Genomic DNA, 20,295 nt, shown 5'->3' with positions numbered 1-20,295 from the left:
ATTTTAATTTGGGGAAGGGTTGGTGGTAACACGTGCAACGCATCGCGCTTTGGAAAGTAGGAGAGAGAGGGATTTTAGTTTGGTAAAACCACGTGAGCGGATCCGCTTCGCTCGATTTGCAACTAGCACGTGCCACCTTACTCCTTTGAGAGAGAGAGAAAAAGGAGAGAAATAAGATCTTGAGTGTATTTGTATGCGCATTATATGAATAATTCGTCAATACTAAAAAAAACAAAAAAAAATGGAAAGCTTTGGATATTGTACCGAGTGCATGAAGTTACTTATCTTGGTAATTGTTCCATCAGTTCATTGCCACACAAGCAACACTAATTGCAGCGATTGCATGCAGTTATGTGTAGTTGTTTGGCCATCATCTTAACGAAATTTTATTTGAAGGGATTTGTATTATCAACTTATATTTGACAATTTGGTTACTTATATTTCTTTAATTCACTTGAGTTGAGTGGTTGATTAACAGGGCTGATAGATTAAGGAGATGGGGGAGAGTAAAGCGAAGGGAGGCTTTTGTTCGTTAATGTGAAGTTCGTTTTTTAAGTCCAAAAACTAGGACGATTTAATGCGTCACAAATTTTGAATTTGAAGTCAGCTCGATTTGGCTTTGATGTAAAAAATAGCGGTAGAGTTTTTTATCTAATAATTAGGGCTCGTTTGGTTCGCGGGAAGCATTTTCTTTCATACGAATATGATTCCTGTGAAGCAAATTTCTGATAAAAGTATGTCTGAAAAAGTACTTTTGGTATGTTTGGTTGACCATGGAAAAGTAATAGAATTTTAGAGTGCTTATATTTGATTGACCATCCACTTTTCTGAAAAAGTTATGTGCAATTCCTATTATAATCTTAATAAAAATTAGGTCTTTAATGCTTTGTAACAAATAAGGATCCTTGATTTGATAGCTGAAGGGCCTTTTTGGAAAAAATAAAAATGTTTCAATTTTTAGATCACGGAAAAGTAATTTTTCCATGTTTCTCATGGAAAAGATTTTTCTCTGAAACGTGGAAATCATATTTCCATGGAAATACAAATTTTTCGTCTCTCTTCTTTAAAACTCCAACCAAACAAGAGTCATTCCTTTACTTTTCTATTAACTACACTTTTTCCCTTCTTTTTCCGCAAACCAAACCAACCCTCGGTAACTTCACATGGAAGCAGCTTCTGCAACTTAGTGTGAACTACAGAAGAAGATAGCCACTTGATTCTTACCAATCTCTTCCCAGTTCATCTCTTTTCTCGAGGGATGTGTTGAAGATGGGAAATCTTAGGTGGGTAATATGGACATGGTGATGCTTCTGTAGCTTCGCACTGCCTCAGCTTTGCTATATCATAGTCTGGGACTCTTTGCAAATCTTTGTGGGTTAGAAGAAGAAGCTTTACAAAGATTTTTGATAAGGAGTTTGCATGATGACATTTTTGTGCAGTGCCCCATGAGAGAAAGGAGTCCAAATTAGATGATCTTGTGCCAGTATTTTTTGTAGTGTCAAAGATTTTCTCATAAGTATTTATATGAGAGAAAGACTTCACAAGTTACCTTTAATGACAACCACTAGTTTGGGCTTTTCAGAAAAAAAAAAAGATTTTAATCAGGATAGAGGTGGCAAAGACCACTAGCTACCTTCAGTAAGGAACCAGAAACAAGAAGAAACATGGTTTACCAATGCCAAGTCGGGATCAGGGCCCTCTCTCTCTCTCTCACACACACACAACTGCCTTCTATCAGTGAAGAAGAGAGTTCACTCCAGCGTCAATACTCCACCATCAACCATAAAGAGGGATAGCGACTTGACTGCATCAATGTGATGGCACATCGAAGAGGGGGTTGGTGGGAGGAGAGACTGTGTGAGGGTTTATATGGAATGTATTTAGGGCTCGTTTGGTTCGCAGGAAGTTTTTTTTTTCTTTCTATAAATATAATTTCTGAAAAACAAATTTTTAGAAATAGTATGTCTAGAAAAGTACTTTTGGCATGTTTGGTTGACCATGGGAAAGCGACAAATTTCCACTTTTCTGGAAAAGTTATGTATAATTCCTATTATGCCTTTAATAAAAATTAGGTCTTTAATGCTTCTTTAATGCTGAAGAAACTTTTTGGAAAAAATAAAAATAAAATGATTCCCGCCTCATGGGAAAGACTTTTACATGAAATATGGGAATCATATTCCCATGAGAATACAACTTTCTCACCTCTCTCCTTTGAAAACTCCAACCAAATAAGAGGCATCTCATTACTTTTCCGTTGACCGCACTTTCCCCCTTTTTTTTCCGCGAACCAAACGAGCCCTTAGTTACACATTGGTCAACATTGGATAGCATTAAATAGATTTTAGATATTTATATAGAATTAATAAACATAAATAATATCTTCCGACTAATTTTTTGGATGGAATCTTAGATTCTTCCAAATAGTATTAAAAAATTAGAAAAAAAAATCGAGCTTAAAATTCTGAACTACCGGATCAGGATGGTCTGAAATTATAGCCTGACATAACTATTTTATCAATGTGTCATGCTGGCCTGATTGACTAGCTCGATCTATTTGTGCCCTTAGCTTGTTAAACTTAGGCTAGCCTAATTAAATCCTAAAGAAGTTCAGATGGCCCCAAATACAATTTCAGTCCAAAAAATAAGCAGAAGGAAATAAAAATATTTAATTGCTATAGTATATTTTTCTTTTTCTTGAGTGTAACAGCGGATAACTAATTCCTGCACATCTACAGCATTTTATTATCCTAAGGAGACTTCATTTGCTGCTATTGTAACTTTTGCCGTCCCACAATCAGCATTTGATGTTTGGTGCAATTCTTTTACAGTGTTTTATTGACTGTATCCGATTGTAGCTGATTCGTATAAACTAACTTAATGCCAGGAGGTCTGTCCGTCCATCATTATAATTTTTTTTGTCAATACACAACTAAGGTTTTATGTCAAGTGCTTGTAAACATTAGGTCTTTTATGCACGCGGCTCGGCTCGGGTTGTACCCTTGGCACGAAAGGATGGTTGATCTTCTTTGTTGGTTTGTAAATGGTTATCCTTAATTTACACCTTCAAATACATAGGTCGGACATTATATTAATAGAGATGGCAACAGATCGGCCTTTATTTGCACTTATTCTATACTCGTCTCGGCTCGAAGCGGGGCAGAGTGGATAGATTAGATAGAAAGGGTTGGACGGATCGAGTCGGATAAAACTATTTTTTTATTTTAATACAAATTAAAAAAATAATATAAAAATAAATTTTAGTACTTTATAGTCCATACTAGATTAAATAAATAATAGTTGAAGATATAAAATATAATAGACTGATTTATCAAGAATAATAGAAACATAATAAACAAAAATATTATTGTTTAAAAAGCCGAATATTTCTTAAATTAAAAAAATATCTAAGCATCACGGCTTATAGCTTTCACATGTTGAATTTTTATTAAGAATAAAGTGATTAAGACAAAGACGAAAAGAAAATTTATGAAGAGTTATATATATTCGATTTTGGTTCGGAGCTAATTTTACCATTACATGCACCTATTCCGGATCTGCTACGGGTTGTGAAAAACTGGCCTCATTGCGGTCAAATAGGTCGTTGATGGAGCGAAGTAAATTACTAGCCGTGGGTATTAAAATGATCATAGAAATCAAGGAGTGAGAATAAAGGTGAACATAGAATAAACATAAAATGCTGTATCCATATTAGGATGGGCCTAAATTTTCCTTGATAGAAACACCTATATGAAGTTTTATATAGGTGATTTGTCTTTAGCAAATTTCAGACAATTTATATAGGTTCAGTTGTACCGAACCTACCAAACTAAATGGAATCAAGATTAGTTGGATGAAATAGAGTAACGGGTGCGCCAGCGCATATTTAAAAGAAATTGATATCCGGTTGCTTTGTTGACTGTACTATAATTTCTAGTCTCCATTGTCTCGGACTCTGAGGCCAAACTATTTTATCATGGTTGTCTGGATCCCGTCACCCATATTCTCTCTCTTATTCCCTGCCTAGTTTTCTCACCAAGGTTGTCTTATCAAAATAGTTAATGGGAGTCATTTACATGTGTCATATTGTAATGCTAAAAAAAATCTTCAGCACATCAATGAGTTCAGTTTATCCTTAATTATTTTTTACTTCAACTTTATTCACAAGTAGTTTATTAGTTGGATCATACTTTAAGAGTAGCAGTAACAATGGATCATTTCTACTGTAGCCTCGGCTACACTCTATCCTGTCTTATCCATCTTGTTTAAAATGAATAGTTTGATGGTAATAAATTGTTTTTGAATATCATGTTACTGTCCTCGTTATTGTTTGATTACTCTATTTTCAGCTAATGTAATATCTTAGGCACCCCGAGATTTGTTCTGAGCTTTCAGGCATGTTCATCTCCAAGTAGAAAGAAAGTCCTGACCAACTACATTTTTAGTTTATAATAGATTTATGTTTTCGATTATCTCAAAAGAAAAATTTTGGATTTATCCTCGCCCTAAACCTCAAATCCCAAGGCTACTCAACTCCTAAGTCCCCATCATGGTCATGTTTTGGGACAATCTAGTTTGACTCAGCTTTTGATATTTCATTAATAAACTAAACCATATACTACGAATAAGAGAATTCAATATGGTTCATGGGTCTAGGAGCCAGTTAATTTCCAACCAATTTGATTCAGCCGACCCAGTGGTTTCTGATATTAAACCCAAAAGCATATGAACCAATCCATGTATAAATATATTAATTAGCTTGGGGTTGACAAGTGAGACCCAAATTTCAAAATAGTTAGCACAAACCTATTTGCTTCTGGTGGGTTCATGTAAGTTGGTGGGTCAATATCAGATTTTACCATCCGTAGATTATATCAGTAATTTTAAATCTCTATCACTTGGAATGGGGCTTGAATCCAATTTTTGAAATAGTTAACTAAAATTTATTTATTTGAGGACTCGTTTAGTTCACCAAAAAAAATGTTTTTCACTAGAATATTTTTTTTTAAAAGTTGATGTCTGAATATATGATACCTGAAAAAATATTTATTTTCATATTTGGTTGACTACAGTAAAATAGCATATTTGAAAATGACTTATATTCGGTTAAGCATATATTTTTTTGAAAAAGTTATATAAAATAACTATTTTGATTTTAATAATGAAAAAAATCTTACGCATTTGAGCTAAAACTTTGAGGATATTTTTTTAAAAAGAAATATCATAAATTTTCAGCCGGTGGAAATTGGACTTTTCTAAGTCCCGCGTGGAGCCAATTAATTTCCAACCAATTTGGTTCTAATGACTCATTGATTCCTGGCATTAAACCCAAAAGCATGCAAACCAATCCATTTACAAATATATTAGCTCGGAGTTGACAAATGAGGCCCAAATTTCAAAATAGTTAACACAAACCTATTTGCTTCAGGTGGGTTCATGTGGCAGGTCCAGATTAGATTTTACCATCTGTAGATTATATTAGCAATTTTAAATCTCTTTCACTTGAAAAGGGGTGCGAATCCAATTTTTGAAATAGTTAACTAAAATCTATTTATTTTAGGACTTGTTCGTTCACAGAAAAATTTCTCATTATTAGAATATTTTTTTTTGGAAGTTGATATCCGAGTATATGATGTCTGAAAAAGTATTTTTTACATATTTGGTTGATTATGACAAAATAGCATATTTGAAAATGGCTTGTGTTTGGCTAAGCATATATATATTTTATGAAAAAGTTATGTAAAATACTTATTATGACTTTAGTAAAGAAATTTTTTTTATACATTTTATGTAAAAACTTGAGGATATTTTTGAAAAAAAAATTATCATAATTTTCAACACGTGAAAATGGCCCTATTCTAGGCCCATGTAGATTTTTTTTTTATGAATATGAAAATTTTATTTTCATAGAAAAAATATTTTTTTTGAAAACTTCAACCAAATATATTTTTTAAATTTTTTATTGACCATACTCTCTACCTTCTCTTCTCGCAAACCAAATGAGTGTTAGATTCATGCAGGTTGATGGATCTAAATCAGATTTTGCCATCCCTAGGCATGTTGATAATTCTAAACCTCCTTAATTGGGTTTTATCAAAACAGACATCGTTAATTGGGGAGGGCTCGGGAGTGAAGAAATACAGGAATCTGGACCGGAACTCAAGGGTCCCAGTCAACCCGACTAAATTATAGTCGGGTCCGTGAAGCCAAAGGCTGAAGCGGGTCGGGTATAATTCGACCGTGTCTGACCAGATCCGATACGGATCCGGACACTGGCAGCAAAATGGCCTCATGCGTATTTGGATAATAGCCAGGAGGTCCCGGATCCAGGCAAACCCGATCCGCGTTCCGCCGTTCCCTTTCCCAATTCTCTTCGGTTCTTCACTCCTCGAAGTCTTCGAGTGTTCAAGGCCGGCTAGGGTTCTTTCCCACTTCCCAACACCTTCCGCCCTCCCGAGCGGCAACCGGCGATCGGCGACGAGCGCCATTCTCGACCGGCAACCGGCGATCGGCGACGAGCGCCATTCCCGACCGGCAAGAAAAGCATCCAAGCGCGGTACCAGGTAGTGGAATCTTGAATCTTGGTCTCCTTTTTCTGTTTGTATGGCGGTTTTGATGATTTATGGCCTGGAAGTTGGCGGATGTGGGGTTTTAATCCGAGAGGTAGCGTGAATTTACTGGTTTATTGTGTTTTGACGCTTCTTTTTGCGGGGAAGTGCGGAAAGATTCAATCTTTTGGAGGTTTTTTGAGCGGAGGTTTCTGGGTTCTTGGGACGATGAGCTCTCATATTTTGGAGTAATGCGGGATTTCCTTGGGTGTTTATTTTTTATTTATTATTTTTTTTCTTTTGTGTTCCCTGTCTATTATTACATGATCATCTTTTAAATGTTGGTGCTGAGTAACTTATTTGACTGGGTTTTAGGATTGTTGAGATTAAACTTTATAACAATAAAAGCCTTTGATTTGCAAACTGTCAATTTCTCTCTTTTTTCTTTTTTATTCTTTTTCTGTTACGCTCACTTTCCACTCCGCCTCTGAAGTGGCTTTGAAATCCGGCTGGCTTCTGGAAAGCAAAAGCGGAGAGGTCTCCGGGAGTCGTGCCGGCGACCCGGAAGGAAGTGAGTGGGCCGAGATCTTCTCAGAGGCCCTCGTTGGGTTTTCCCGCTTCAGTTTGTGAGGTAAACGCCGGATTCTTGATTTTCGCGCATTTTTCTTGATTTTTTATTGATCATTTTTGACTTTATGATCGGTTCGTGTGGGGTCTTAGCGAATTTGTGCGTTTTTTTTTTGGATGGAATCGTAGTAGATATGTGGTTTTAGTTTTTCCTTTTGTTATTCGTTTGGAATCGATGACGAGGGTTTCCGGAAATTACTAAAGTATGGATTTTCTGGGAGTAGGGTTTGCATTTCGAGTTCTTTTCAGGATTTTTGGTCTTTTTTTGGGCGGTGTTTTGTATCAATGTACGCAAAAATCTAGGTTTCCTCCAATTTGTTGTGAGATTACGGAGGAATGCCGTCCCGTGTATTATTTGAGGACAAAAGAAGACATTTTGTTCAGTTTCGAGCACTGTTTCGCTATTTAAGGTGAAATTTCTTCATTTGGTGGAAGCGTTAGAGGAAAATCTCATTTTTAATGCTTTTTTAATGGATTGCTCTTCTTGAACGAGCTCCTCTCTATATTCTCCATCAATCTCCCGCTACTGAGCTGTCTCTTGAATGTATCTTTTAGTGGGTGTCTACTCTATCATGAAAGTCTGCTTCCTTTTACCGAAGGCCACAAGAGGAGCCGCTCAGTTGCATTGGAGGGGGATTTCGCTTTTCCCTGCCGAGTTTCTGAATTTAGTTTTGCAGATATATTCATCATGAGAACCTGAAAACTGGTTGTCCATTTTTATGAAATTGAAGCCTGTGGTGTACCCTCTAAGAGTGAAACACAAAAAACTTTGCCTTGATGTTATGTCCATAGTTGTGGTGTCATTTGATAAATTCTAATTAATTGTTCTGAATTAATGGTCTTGTAATCTTATCATTAAGCTATGCCAGCATATTGCTTAAAAAAAGAATATGATTTTAATGTCAAGACAAATTTATGCCGAAGTTGGTTTGACTGGCTTCATAGGCACATAAAAGAACTGCAGATTTTTCCAGATTTTTATGTTCATGATAAGTTGTGAAGTTCCTCACTTTATGTATTGGCATTATATTTACATTTCATTACTAATAACTATTGAACTGCAGGAATTTGCATCATTTTTGGTGTGTCAGATCTTGTCATGTTTCTCAAATCGTAACAAGACAATAGGATTTTTTTCTCTGGGAAGATAGCTTTCAAGGTTTTCTCAAGCACACATGTTAAGTACATACATGTTGCAGCTTTTGCCGTTCCATCATGTTGCATATTGTACTTACAGTATCCTTTTCTGTTCCAAGTTTCAGTTTCACTGTTGCCATGTTTCTTATTTGTCTTGTTGACGTGTGTTTTAGTTGCATCGAGGCATTGATTCTTTAACCTTTATTAATCATGTCTAATTCATTTAGCTGTCTTACTATGTTCAGATTGTACCAGTTTCGAGCAAAAGTTGCTTATCTCGCATTGGACTTGAGAGGCATTGCCTAGGAGTTGGAATTTTTAACAAAGTGATAAAGTGCAGCTATTGCCATTCCATTCCAGTTATGGCTGGTGACATTCCCACAAACATTTCAAATGGTAATACGCAACATGATCCTAGAAGAACTTTTCAGGTTGTTGTTGCTGGCACTCGAGATATGGGTATTGGGAAGGATGGGAAGTTGCCATGGAAGCTGCCATCCGACCTTAAATTTTTTAAGGAGGTTACTATGACTACATCAGATCCTGTAAAAAAGAATGCTGTGATAATGGGTAGGAAAACATGGGAAAGCATTCCTCTTCAGAATAGGCCTCTGCCTGGTCGTTTGAATGTTGTGCTGACTCGCTCCGGGAGTTTTGATATTGCAACAGCTGAGAATGTCGTCATCTGTGGAAGCATGAATTCTGCCTTAAAGCTGCTAGCAGCAACCCCTTATTGTTTGTCAATTGAGAAAGTGTTCGTTATAGGTGGTGGCCAGGTATTAAGGTGAGTTTTAATTAACTCATTTAAGTATTTACGGCATCAGAAATGTTGACAATATTAATTGCAGGGAATCTCTTAACGCACCTGAATGTGAAGCCATTCATCTCACAGACATAGAAACAAACATTGAATGTGACACTTTCATCCCTCCAATTGATTTTTCAGTGTTTCAACCTTGGTATTCATCCTTTCCATTGGTAGAGAACAATATCAGGTATTCTTTTGTGACATATGTTCGTGTGCGACATTCGGCTACTGAGCTTCATGCTCTGCATGATGGGGAAAAAACTGATGATAAATTATATTTGAACAAGTTTGAGGTTGAGAGGTTCTCATTTCTTCCTAAAATAATACATGAAAGACATGATGAATATGTGTATCTTAGACTTGTGCAAGATATCATAGAAAATGGTGCCCAAAAGAATGACAGGACAGGGACTGGAACACTATCAAAATTTGGTTGTCAGGTATGCCTGTTTTTCTGGTAAATGCTTGTCTACTTTTCGTGCCAATAAATTTGTTTCATTAAAAAAAACACAAGCATCTTAAAATTGTCTGCCTGCACTACAGATGCGGTTTAATTTGCGAAGATCTTTTCCGCTGCTTACAACCAAGGTACTACCTGTTATCTTGTTTGAATCTTGATGTTTGTGTCTGCAGTATGCTAGAGTTTATGATCACAAAGCTGAGATCTGGAATTAGTTCAGCAAGTGCACAGGTAGCAATTGCTAAAAATATTACTTTGAAATTTGAAAAAAACTTAAGGATGTCAGTTGAATCGAGAGACAATATGGGATATTAGAAACACATTAATAAAAAATATTTTGAACATGCTCAGATGCTTCCTGGTTGTTTACGTTAGTTGGTGAATTATTTGTAAATTTGCCAGAAATTCAGGGTTTGCGTTTAGCTTTTGTAATTTTGCAAAACTTTGAAAAATGTTTTGCTTTGTCTTTTTATGGAAAATTTGGCGTTTCTATATAAAATTCCTTTGTCTGCTCACAGTGGACCACAACCCCCACCATATGCACCTGCATGCAAAAAAAGCTTGATTCGAATTTTAGTTGTTTAATCATGATTTTACTTTCTGGATGCTATAATTTACTTATGGTCTTATGATTAGTAATTTCACCCTACCAATTATGGAGAGGATACCACTGCCTTCTAAAGTTCAACATGACATGGATGTACATTTTCTTTCATTTTCTAGTACCACAGAATATCACTATATGGTCACTTTTGCAGAAAGTATTTTGGCGAGGTGTTGTTGAAGAACTCTTGTGGTTCATCAGTGGTTCGACGAATGCAAAGGTGGGTAACATATTATGGGTAAATTTTATATCAGCTGTGATGCATATCTCCATCACCACCACCACTACCACCATGACCACCACCATCATCAATTCTCCTATCCTCTTTTATATGGAAATGTTTCTGTGATCTAGATTAGCTCATGAATCTATCTATCGAATTCAATGCTCCTATACTCTTTTATATCCAAATGTTTCTATCAGCTAGATTAGCTCATGAATCATTTCTATCTATCGAATTGCCTGGGTTGTATTGGCTAAGATTTGTTTCAACTTTCAAGTGCTGGTTTCTATTTGCTAGTCCTGTAGTTTCATGTTTTTATTGGTTAAGGAAGAAATGATATGTAATGTACAATTTATGGTGGATAAATCAGGTGATTTGCAATAACTCCACTAGAAAAGAAAAAAATTCTGCTATCGTAATGCATAGAAATTAGTCATGCATGAGTTGACTAGTCTTGGTGAAATCCTGATGGACATTCAAGCTTGGTAAAGATATTTTGAGTTCTGGAAATGATGAAAAAATGCTGAAAAAATGTTTGGCAATGTGATTAATACAATCTTGAATCTTCTCATGGATGATATTAGAAGAAAATGGCATCGAAATGGTCTTTTCTGGTTATGCTATCCTAGTGGCTTTTTGGTGACAAGATGCTGATGAAACCTACTCTATATTAATGAGGCCTGTTATGTAATCTGCACAGCATTTGAAACATGTTTCTGTAAATGTTCTGATGATGTTGTGTGTGGGGTACATATTCAGGTGCATTGTACTAATGGCTATTAAATTGCTAGTTCATGACTACATTGCACCTATCAGAGTGATTGGAGCTCAAAAGCCTATTAAGGGGCAAGTTCAGTCATGTGTGAACCATAGTTCAACCCAATCTTGCAGTTGGTTAGATGGCAGCCTAATCCGACATATTGCAATCTGGAACACCAACATTTAAAGTTGATCTGAAACCAACAATTCAACTGTAAATGAAATTAGATAGGATTGAGTTATTGGGATCTGGAACAAAAGAATTTACTATCTAACAAGTCAAAATAACATAATAACTAGGAAAGGGTTTAAGTTCACTTGAAGACAGTCCAGTCATGAAGTGATCTTTTCTTGTTTCTAAGTGGTGGATGGTTGATTTAAGAATTTTAGATTGAAGTTTATAGGGTTTGTTGAAGTATGTAACGCTTACACACTATTGCATGCCTGTGATAACTTTTGAAACCTATACATATGGTATGTTTTATATATATATATATGTTGATATTCTGTAGTGGGATCAGGTTGGGTCTTGTCACTTAAGGTGGCAACCTGAACATGAGCTGGAATGGTTTGGTCTGGATGTAGTTTTCTTGAATCCAACCAGGTTCTTCTCTCTTTTCAAGATGGCCAAGATTGGCAAGGTTGGGCTAGCTACTTTTGGGGTGAACCGCATGATTGCAGCTCTGGTTCTTTTATAATGTGAGCTGGATAATGAATAGGAAGTCTTGCTATTGACCAGCTAATCTTAATATATATTTGACAATTATGTGGAAACAATTACTATATTTTTTCAAGATCTATGTTCTGATGAGGCTATCCACAACTTAGGTTGTTGCTGATTGGACTAATTATTTGATGAATTATATGGTGCACACTAACATCCTTTTGTATCCCATTCTGTAATAGAAGTTTAATTTGCTGGTTTTGTCTTTGTTTTAACACATTCTAGTGGACAAGTCTCTTTTTTAACTGTGAGCTGCATAGTGGCCATATAGCTCTGAACCAATTTTTTTCATTATTTCGTTTGGATGCAATTCTGTGACAAAGACTTTTATTTTTTGAACAGGTTTTACAGGAAAAGGGTATACATATTTGGGATGGCAATGCATCACGAGAGTACCTTGATAGGCATGCACCATGCTTTCTTTACTATAAATTTGATGTTTTGATTTCCATCGAATCTTGCTATCTGATGTCATTAAATTTCTTTTTCCAGTGTTGGGTTATCATGTAGAGAAGAAGGCGACTTAGGACCAATATATGGGTTTCAGTGGAGACATTTTGGTGCCGAGTATGATATAATTTTGGAAACCTGTCCATCTATCTCTGCTCTGACTTGGTGAACTTCTAACCTAGAATCGCATATTTTGCAGATACACTGACATGCATGCTGATTACACTGGAAAAGGATTTGATCAGCTATTGGATGTAATTGACAAAATAAAGAACAATCCAGATGATCGTCGCATCATTCTCTCAGCTTGGAATCCTTCAGATCTCAAGATAATGGCCCTTCCTCCTTGCCACATGCTTGCACAAGTTAGTGATTATGCAGAAATTCTAAATAATATGAACCCGTTGCACCACCGTAGGTTTTAGCTGTTGAATTTGTTATTCAGTAATCATTTTCAGGTGTTGTTGTATGCTTATGCATTTTTCTTAAAGCACAGTTTATTATTAAATTAGTCCTGGAAACTTTTAAACCTTATCTTTCAAAAAGTGAGGACAAGTGTAACCCATTGGGAGCAACAGTGTCTGAAATGAGCTATTGATATTTCTATATTTCCCAGCCTTGACATTACTGCCACATCCTGTTCTTGTCTGGTGAAGCAATGCAAGATTAACGTAGAAATGTTCTTAGAAGACAATTAGTAACTACTCTTTTTAGCACTTGGAATGGTAGCAAATGCATTAGGAAAATTAACTCCACCAGTTGTTTTGACTGCACATCTAGAACTTGTTGACTAGAAATTTTTATTGCTGGACCTCGGTTTTTATGGCTATTTAATTTTTAATTCCTGGCCCATGTAAAAGGTGTATATATATTGTATATTATGGACTAATTGATAAATGGAACTTGGGCAAGAATTTATGGTTAAATGGCAGCCAAAACAGGGGACAGGGTTCCATTTACCCAAAAGCATCCATATTGGTATCAATCCTCTCATCTGAGGATCCTTACCTGCTGCCAATTGCCGTAAAATGGCCATTTAACACATTTTGAATATTAAGGTTTTCACCTTTAGCATAAATCAATAGGCTCATGATCTCATCTATTATTACTGCTTGATAATTTGCTTGTTTAGGTTATTCACTTGTTGCAAGCCTCTCTCCCTCTCTCTCTCTCCCTCTCTCTCTCTCCCTCCCTCTCTCTCTCTCTCTCTTTCTCTCTCCCTCTCTCTGGAAGGGGGAGTGAAATGATTTCAGAGACTTTAGAAGCTATGTGAAAGTGATATTTGAAAACATTTTCTTGGTGTGGGATGACTTTTGTCACACATGTAATTTATGTTTATTTATTTTTCTTTATTTAGATCTTAATCATACTTTTTCAGTGCATGCTCCTCTTTCTGTTTCTATCTATAAAAGTTGTTGCTTCTCCCCAGTTTTATGTGGAGAATGGTGAGCTATCATGCCAAATGTACCAACGGTCTGCAGACATGGGTCTTGGTGTGCCATTTAACATTGCGTCGTATTCGCTTTTGACATGCATGATTGCTCAAGTTTGCGGTATGTTATCTTTGTTTTCACAGAATTTGTTGAATTGTTTTATGCTTAAGAAACTGTTAAATATTCATGAGCTGCCTGGGTATGGATTATATTTTGATGCCAGCAAGTCAATACATCTGAATATGATTGCTAAAACTGGCTAACCTTATGCATGATCTACATGTTAGGAAATACATAGTTATTGGAGTGCAATAAACATTTTTTGAAGAGTTTATAGATGCCAATATTTAATGGTTTGATATTTTGGGAGGTTTTTTGGGAGTTAAATGTGCTGAGGTGTATATTGGTTGCAAATAATGCATTGTTTGGTATTTTGGGAGGTTCTTTTGACAAATCAGAAGTTGAGCATGGTTGACTACAAATAATCAAGACACCGTCTCACTTTCTAGAGAATACTTCTATGACTTTTTCCAAATGCCTACCGAACTATATGGAATGTCAAGCTCCATTCTTTTGTAGCCCTATCACACAGCAGTTGGGAGCTCCAAGCTAATAACCAAGGTTGTATGTCTTGAGACACCAATTTATAGCTCGGTCAAAACTAGAATCTTGCCACAATGTCTAGGTGAAGGAAGGAAGCACATGATCCATGCTCTCATCTTTGACTGAAAAAGTGCATTTTCATTCAAATTTGATGCCCTCATTCAGAGGTTCTCTTCTCTGAGGATTCTAGATGACCAGCCAAATAAAGGCTTGGAGCTTGCAGGAAGCCTTAATGTTCCAGCAGTAATTTGCTCCCTCTAGCATTTAGGATCCTCATCATATGTATCTAACGAAGCCAGTTTAAGCATAGAAATGTGGTATTATGTAGTAGTCTTTGGAAGGTCTGAAGGATGCTTAAAGGTGGTTACTTGCATGTTTAGTTATCAACCTTTTGGTACGAAATCTGTTCCTTGCTTTAGTGCATAGTCCACCTTATATTTAGCTGTTCAATCTGTCATCCACTTCTATCAGTATTTTTTAATTATTTCTATTTTGGGATTTGGTGGGCACGTTGGGTTTTGGGGGGACAATTTATAGAATATGTTGGGCTGATGAAAATCTCCTTGGTTCTTGCTTTTTCCCTACCTGTGCAAATTAGGTTATGGATTCCAACTAGGATGCATAATGCATATAGAACCATGGATATACTCTGTTGTAGTTATTTGAAGCCATTTGCATAAAAAATCATACTGATGAGATTGCTACACATTAATGATCCTTTTCCTTTTATTTTGTCTATATACATTTGTTTGTCTCCTTACATGGACCAGTGCTTTTGTTACTATTTTGCTTCATGGCTGTTTTCTATATGCAGATCTTTTGCCTGGAGATTTTATCCATGTTATAGGAGATGCTCATGTTTATAGAACTCATGTGAGGCCTTTAGAAGAGCAGCTTCAAAAGCAACCAAAAGCATTCCCGGTGAGCAATGCTATGTAAATTATTCTACTAATAGAATTAAGTAGAATAAAAGAAGAAATGGTTGGTCTGAAGTTAATTGTAGTATTCCAATTATTTGATTTTATGTTACCACTTTTTTTCGTTCATCAAACACAGATTCTGAAGATCAACCCTTTGAAGAAGGATGTAGATTCCTTTGTTGCATCCGACTTCGAGCTTGTTGGGTACGACCCTCACTACAAGATAGAAATGAAAATGGCAATATAAGACCTTCAGCTTTGGAGAAGATAACTTGTCCTACTGGTCTACATAATGTGTTTCTGCATAGTTATAGAGGTAACTACTTGTTGACAGCCTTCTATGTTTAGCAAGTTATCTTAATACTGTCAGTTAATCAAAAGTCAGGTATGAACTTTATGTTACGAACTCAATCTAATAGTAGTGGGTTCAATTAAGGTACGCCGTACCGGTACCGATAGGCATACCGGTCGCCTATCGGACCGGTACGGTTCTGGTTCGGATCAATTTAAACCAATACCGAACCGGCCAGCTCTTCCCCGCGGAAGCGGGTGCGCCCAGCCAGAGCCTGGGAAGAAGAAGAGAAAGAGAGAGCGAGCGGGGGAGGGAGGGAGGAGAGGCCTCCACTGCTCGCGGAGGGCCGCGGGGGGGGGGGGGGGGGGGGGGGGGGCGCGGAGCCCGCGGGGGCGCGGCCGCAGAAAAAAAATTAGGACTTTTAAGTGAAGTCAGCAAGTCACTTAAAAATCTCCAAATTAAAAAAACTTGCCCCCCTCGGGCCTCCGCCGGCCCCCCACGGTCCTTTGCGGGGGGCGGCGGAGGCCTCTCCTTCTCCCTCCCGCCCCCGCTCACTCTCTTGTTCTCTTCTTCTTCCTCGGCTCTGGCTGGGTTCGGCATCTACGGGCCATGTACTGGTTTCCGCGGCTCCGCCGTACCGGTCAGGGCTCGGACCGATATGGTATGTGCTGAACCGGCCGGTACGGGCCGGTTCAGCATACCATGGGTTCAATGCAAGATGGCAAGCTCAGGAGAGGGTTCTTTTGAACTTGCTTTGAGTGAGAAATGGCTTAACAGCCAGAAAACATATCCACTTATAAGATATCGCAAGCTTTGGCTATTGACCAAAAGCTTGGGGCAGGCTCTACCTAAATAAATTTTTTCGTTGCATCAAAATAAAGACTTATGTTGATAAAAAGTATCATTGCTCAGGAGGATATTATGATTTCCATGCTCATGGAAGGTAGAGATAAACTTTTTAATAAACTATTTTTTTGTATCATGCTTTCCCCCACTTGTATCAGGTACAGCTGCATGCCTATTTGTGGAGAGGCCCTTAAAATAACAATCAAGAGGTCTTTACTCCATCGGCACATATATGTCTAGAAAGCGATCATCTTATAAGTTTCTGAAAGACGATACCAAGAGGTGACTGAAATTATTCTTTGTTTTGATTTCTGGATCATCAGTCTAGCTTTCATCCATGACCCTGACATTTTATGGATGGAACTCTGGCTCTCTGTTTTTCAATTTGAGCCTATCTGTGAGTTCCCATGTCTCAGGGAACAAGAATGTGTCTTTATGCCCATCTGAACTTATTTAGTGCCTTCAGTCTTGCATTTATGTTAAACAGGGGTAACTGTTTGTGATGGTATGTCTTATATTTTCCTTATTTAAAATCTAATGAGCTTCCATATTATTGAGATTGAATTAATTAGGTGAGTTGCACGAGTGTCACGCATATGTTACTGAGGGCTCTCATCCTGGGTATGTTTTTGGCGAGGAAGATCAAAATCGAAGGCACTTATTAAGTACTTAAATTTTGCTTGGAGAACATGTAGGTTGAAGAGATGGAATGGCAGCAGTGAAAATATAGCCCATCTGTTTGCCCTATTTTGCAAGGCCACGACGCTTGCCTTCATATGCTGTAGCTAATATAAACAGTCTCTGAGCGAGCCGATTGAACAAGTGGAGCTTAAGAGAAATCAAGCAACTGATTTTTGGCTGTCTAGAGGCAGCCATCCATCCGGTAAATAATTCAACCTGAGAGCTTCAATTCTCTACGGCAAATTCGAGTCAATTCTTCTTCTTCTTCTTCTTTTTAATAGTACGATCACATCTATCTGACAATTATTTATGGGTAATCTTAATATGATTCTGAACTCAAGTTTCAAACATCTTTCAGCTGCCTGTTCGTTGGCTTTCTTTTCTTTATATACATTTTCCATCTAGATTTTATTGTAGGAGGAGGTGTGTATTTAGTTCTATATTAGCTATGCATTAGTAGATTTTAGGTATCTACACAGTATCAAAAAATTCAAATATCTTCTCATTAATCTTTTTAAGGTGAAAATCTGGATTGTTACAAAAAGTAACAGTGAATCTGATATGTGATCCATGTAAACTATGATAGTATAATAAATATTCATTTTGATTGATTATAAGTTAATTGCGGTGTTTGTGGGTGGATTTATAGTACTTATTATAAGTTGATGGTTTTTTTTCCTCTCTCTCCCTCTTTGCTCCCTGCGAGCAAGAGGTGTTTTTCTCTAATAGAGGACGCGGACGTGGATTGGGGCTGAGAGGACGGTGCCTGGGGGTTTGCATAAAGCAGCGGGGTTGAGGGGAGAGAAAAGTTTCTGGGTTTGGATGGAAGAAGAGGGAGGGATGGGGCGAAGACGCAGGGGTTGGTGGGATGGGACGTGATGACGGGTGATACGGTTGTGCACTTATCGACGACAGTTGGCATCACTGTTTGGCGTTATCTTGTGTTTTGTGGGAGCATGAGCTCCGAAATGGGATCCCAGCTTATCTTGACTTGATTACGTATTACCAGGGTCTCCGGTGTAACCTTGTAGCTTTGTAGATGGCCAAAACAGGGGGTTGGCAGCTCCATGAGTTTTTACTTCACAGCTGCCCAATATTGGGCTTGTAGACGCAAGTGAAGAATACATAGAAAGGCTAGTCGGACATGCTAACCTTACTCGAACGGTCTAGGTCGAAGTGCAAATATGTACCAACAGTACGTTACTAAAGGAAAAGATAACATCGATCATGCACATCTCTGTTGCATGCCTGGTGGATCATCAAATAGTTATATCTAACTATCCAATTTATTTAGATATATTAATAATATTAATTTTATTTATATAAGTGGATTGTGTAAAAAAAATATTTCATAATTTATTTTACAAAAAAGGCTGGATTGTTTTTTTTTTTTTTACAGTTCCGTCTATGTTTACTCTCATACACCAAATTATCCCCGCATATGACTTGCATCATGTTTTCTTGTGTTAGCACCCAAAATATATACAGTGCCGGAAATTATCATGATCGGCTCGACGCGGTGAGGAAGGCCAGTTGGGGAAGGAACATGGCCATCATTGAGAAAACTTGTGTTAGGGCTCATCGTTGAGGTTGGTGTTTCCAATGATGGCGGAGAAGATGGAGATGAGTTTGAAGATAAGTTATAGGATTCTGAAAGAGTGGGCATAAGTAGAGATATAATTAGAGACGAGGCAGTTAGGACGACAAAAAGGCCGACCTCGGCAGAGGAGGATATGATGGGTGGCCACTCGGAGGAGAGAGGCAATGGCACCGATGGTGATGAATTTGGAGTGGAGCGGATAAGACGGTTGGTGAAAAATATGGTGATGTCAGCAAGAGGGCATGTATATGGCTATAGGCTAGGTAGATGAAGAAGAAGACATGGAGGTGGTCGTATGTTTTGGTTGAGGGACTACAAAGAATTTTGGAGGAATTAATGGTCTGACTATCGTCATTGGCACCACTAAAGAATCAAAAGAGGCATTATAATATCAAGGATAAAGGATAAGTATCCACATGCAGTATCGAGAGTATATATTTATAATCATGCATGCACCATATATTGGTTAGGCATGCATCAATGGACTAGATAGCAAAACATGCATGTGTCGAGTGAAGAACAAGTGTGCAACTGAATACCAGACTTAGCGATGCCAAAAATGATCAGGTAGCAAATTGTGTGTATTGGACACCGAGTACGTGTGTATCGGCATGACGTACTTAGTGTATGACAAATAAATTATGCATCGACAAATATTGCAAATCAAATTAGATAAGGTGCGAATAACTCATAAATAAGGCCTAGGTATATCTCTAGAAAAGGCATGTATGTGCTGTTCTAAGTCATGTATGTGTGTCAAGGTGTGCATCATTGCGACCGATCTTAAACTTGTACAGGATTATCCGTATGCAGAAAACCTTGGAAACGAGCCCTGGCAATCATAACGACCATTTGGCCTTACTGATGCTCCTTCGCATCCCATGTTTTAGCTCATATATATATATATATATATATATATATATATATATATATATATATATATATATAGCAATGGCTGAGAATTATTCACTAGCGTCATTGTTGCAAGAAATTTACAAGTCAAATTAATAAGAAACGATGCATTAAATGAAGTATCTGAGTATCACAGTATTAGCTATCAGGGTTTCTAAGGAAAAACAACCACCATTTGATCTCCAATTATATTCTTAAGATAACCGGAGAGCCGTGTCGGCAGCGTCGCGGCGGCATCCAGAAAGGCGTGTTCATCTGCTTCCATGTGGGACCCATCGCCCCAGGCCGCCGGCATGGCTCGCCTGCTCACTCTTCGTAAAGCTCCGGATTTCATGCCAACATTTAGGAGAGAACAGTTTTTTTTTCCTGTCCCAGTTGACGACAGGCCCATACGGTGAGGAGTGAAGACAGAAAGTTGAATGGCAGGCCGGCAATAAATTAACAAGCTAGAGATAATAAAAATCATGAATAAGTGATTTGCTTCTCTAGGATATCTACAATTAAACCAAATAAATTTAGCATCTTCCGATTGAAATAATTATCTTAGTATATGCATATGTACTTGGCTTGATATATGGAATCTTTATTCAAAATGACAAAAAAAAGAAAGAGACTGCTTTGCAAGATTTTGCAACATCTAAATCCTCTCCGAATATTTTGGTTTGTTGATA

General features: G+C 37.4%; 1 protein-coding gene across 12 annotated transcripts; it reads left to right on the top strand.

The window, feature by feature from the left end:
* Positions 1 to 6,305: 6,305 nt before the first annotated feature.
* On the top strand, positions 6,306 to 18,386 carry LOC103701887 (bifunctional dihydrofolate reductase-thymidylate synthase-like). 12 transcript variants are annotated; one of them, XM_088708922.1, is made up of 15 exons: positions 6,336 to 6,560; positions 7,039 to 7,176; positions 8,555 to 9,093; positions 9,158 to 9,557; positions 9,661 to 9,705; positions 10,336 to 10,401; positions 12,230 to 12,291; positions 12,380 to 12,454; positions 12,537 to 12,702; positions 13,767 to 13,890; positions 15,188 to 15,294; positions 15,430 to 15,609; positions 16,590 to 16,713; positions 17,004 to 17,314; positions 17,842 to 18,386. In XM_088708922.1, exons 3-12 carry the CDS (start codon positions 8,672 to 8,674, stop codon positions 15,538 to 15,540), a joined length of 1,578 nt encoding a protein of 525 aa, XP_088565048.1. In that variant the 5' UTR covers positions 6,336 to 6,560; positions 7,039 to 7,176; positions 8,555 to 8,671; the 3' UTR covers positions 15,541 to 15,609; positions 16,590 to 16,713; positions 17,004 to 17,314; positions 17,842 to 18,386. The 12 variants fall into 12 exon arrangements, with proteins under 12 accessions (XP_088565046.1, XP_088565045.1, XP_088565043.1 ...); XM_088708923.1 differs by having other exon boundaries at positions 17,127 to 17,314; positions 17,842 to 18,191; XM_088708920.1 differs by lacking the exon at positions 7,039 to 7,176 and having other exon boundaries at positions 6,306 to 6,560; positions 17,127 to 17,314.
* Positions 18,387 to 20,295: the final 1,909 nt, after the last annotated feature.

The sequence above is a fragment of the Phoenix dactylifera genome, chromosome 12 (assembly GCF_051530095.1).
Source record: "Phoenix dactylifera cultivar Ajwa chromosome 12, Ajwa_hap1_PhDact_Kaust_v1.1, whole genome shotgun sequence".
NCBI lineage: Eukaryota > Viridiplantae > Streptophyta > Magnoliopsida > Arecales > Arecaceae > Phoenix > Phoenix dactylifera.
The sequence above is the reverse complement of the archived record's forward strand: the minus strand, read 5'-3'. Positions and strand labels throughout refer to the sequence as shown.

Coding starts and splice junctions, on each gene's coding strand:
- LOC103701887 (XM_088708920.1), top strand. CDS start 8,672: ATGGCTGGTGACATTCCCACAAACATTTCAAATGGTAATACGCAACAT. Junction 12,703..13,766: donor CTTGCCACATGCTTGCACAA/GTTAGTGATTAT, acceptor GCTTCTCCCCAG/TTTTATGTGGAGAATGGTGA. Junction 15,295..15,429: donor AGCAACCAAAAGCATTCCCG/GTGAGCAATGCT, acceptor CATCAAACACAG/ATTCTGAAGATCAACCCTTT.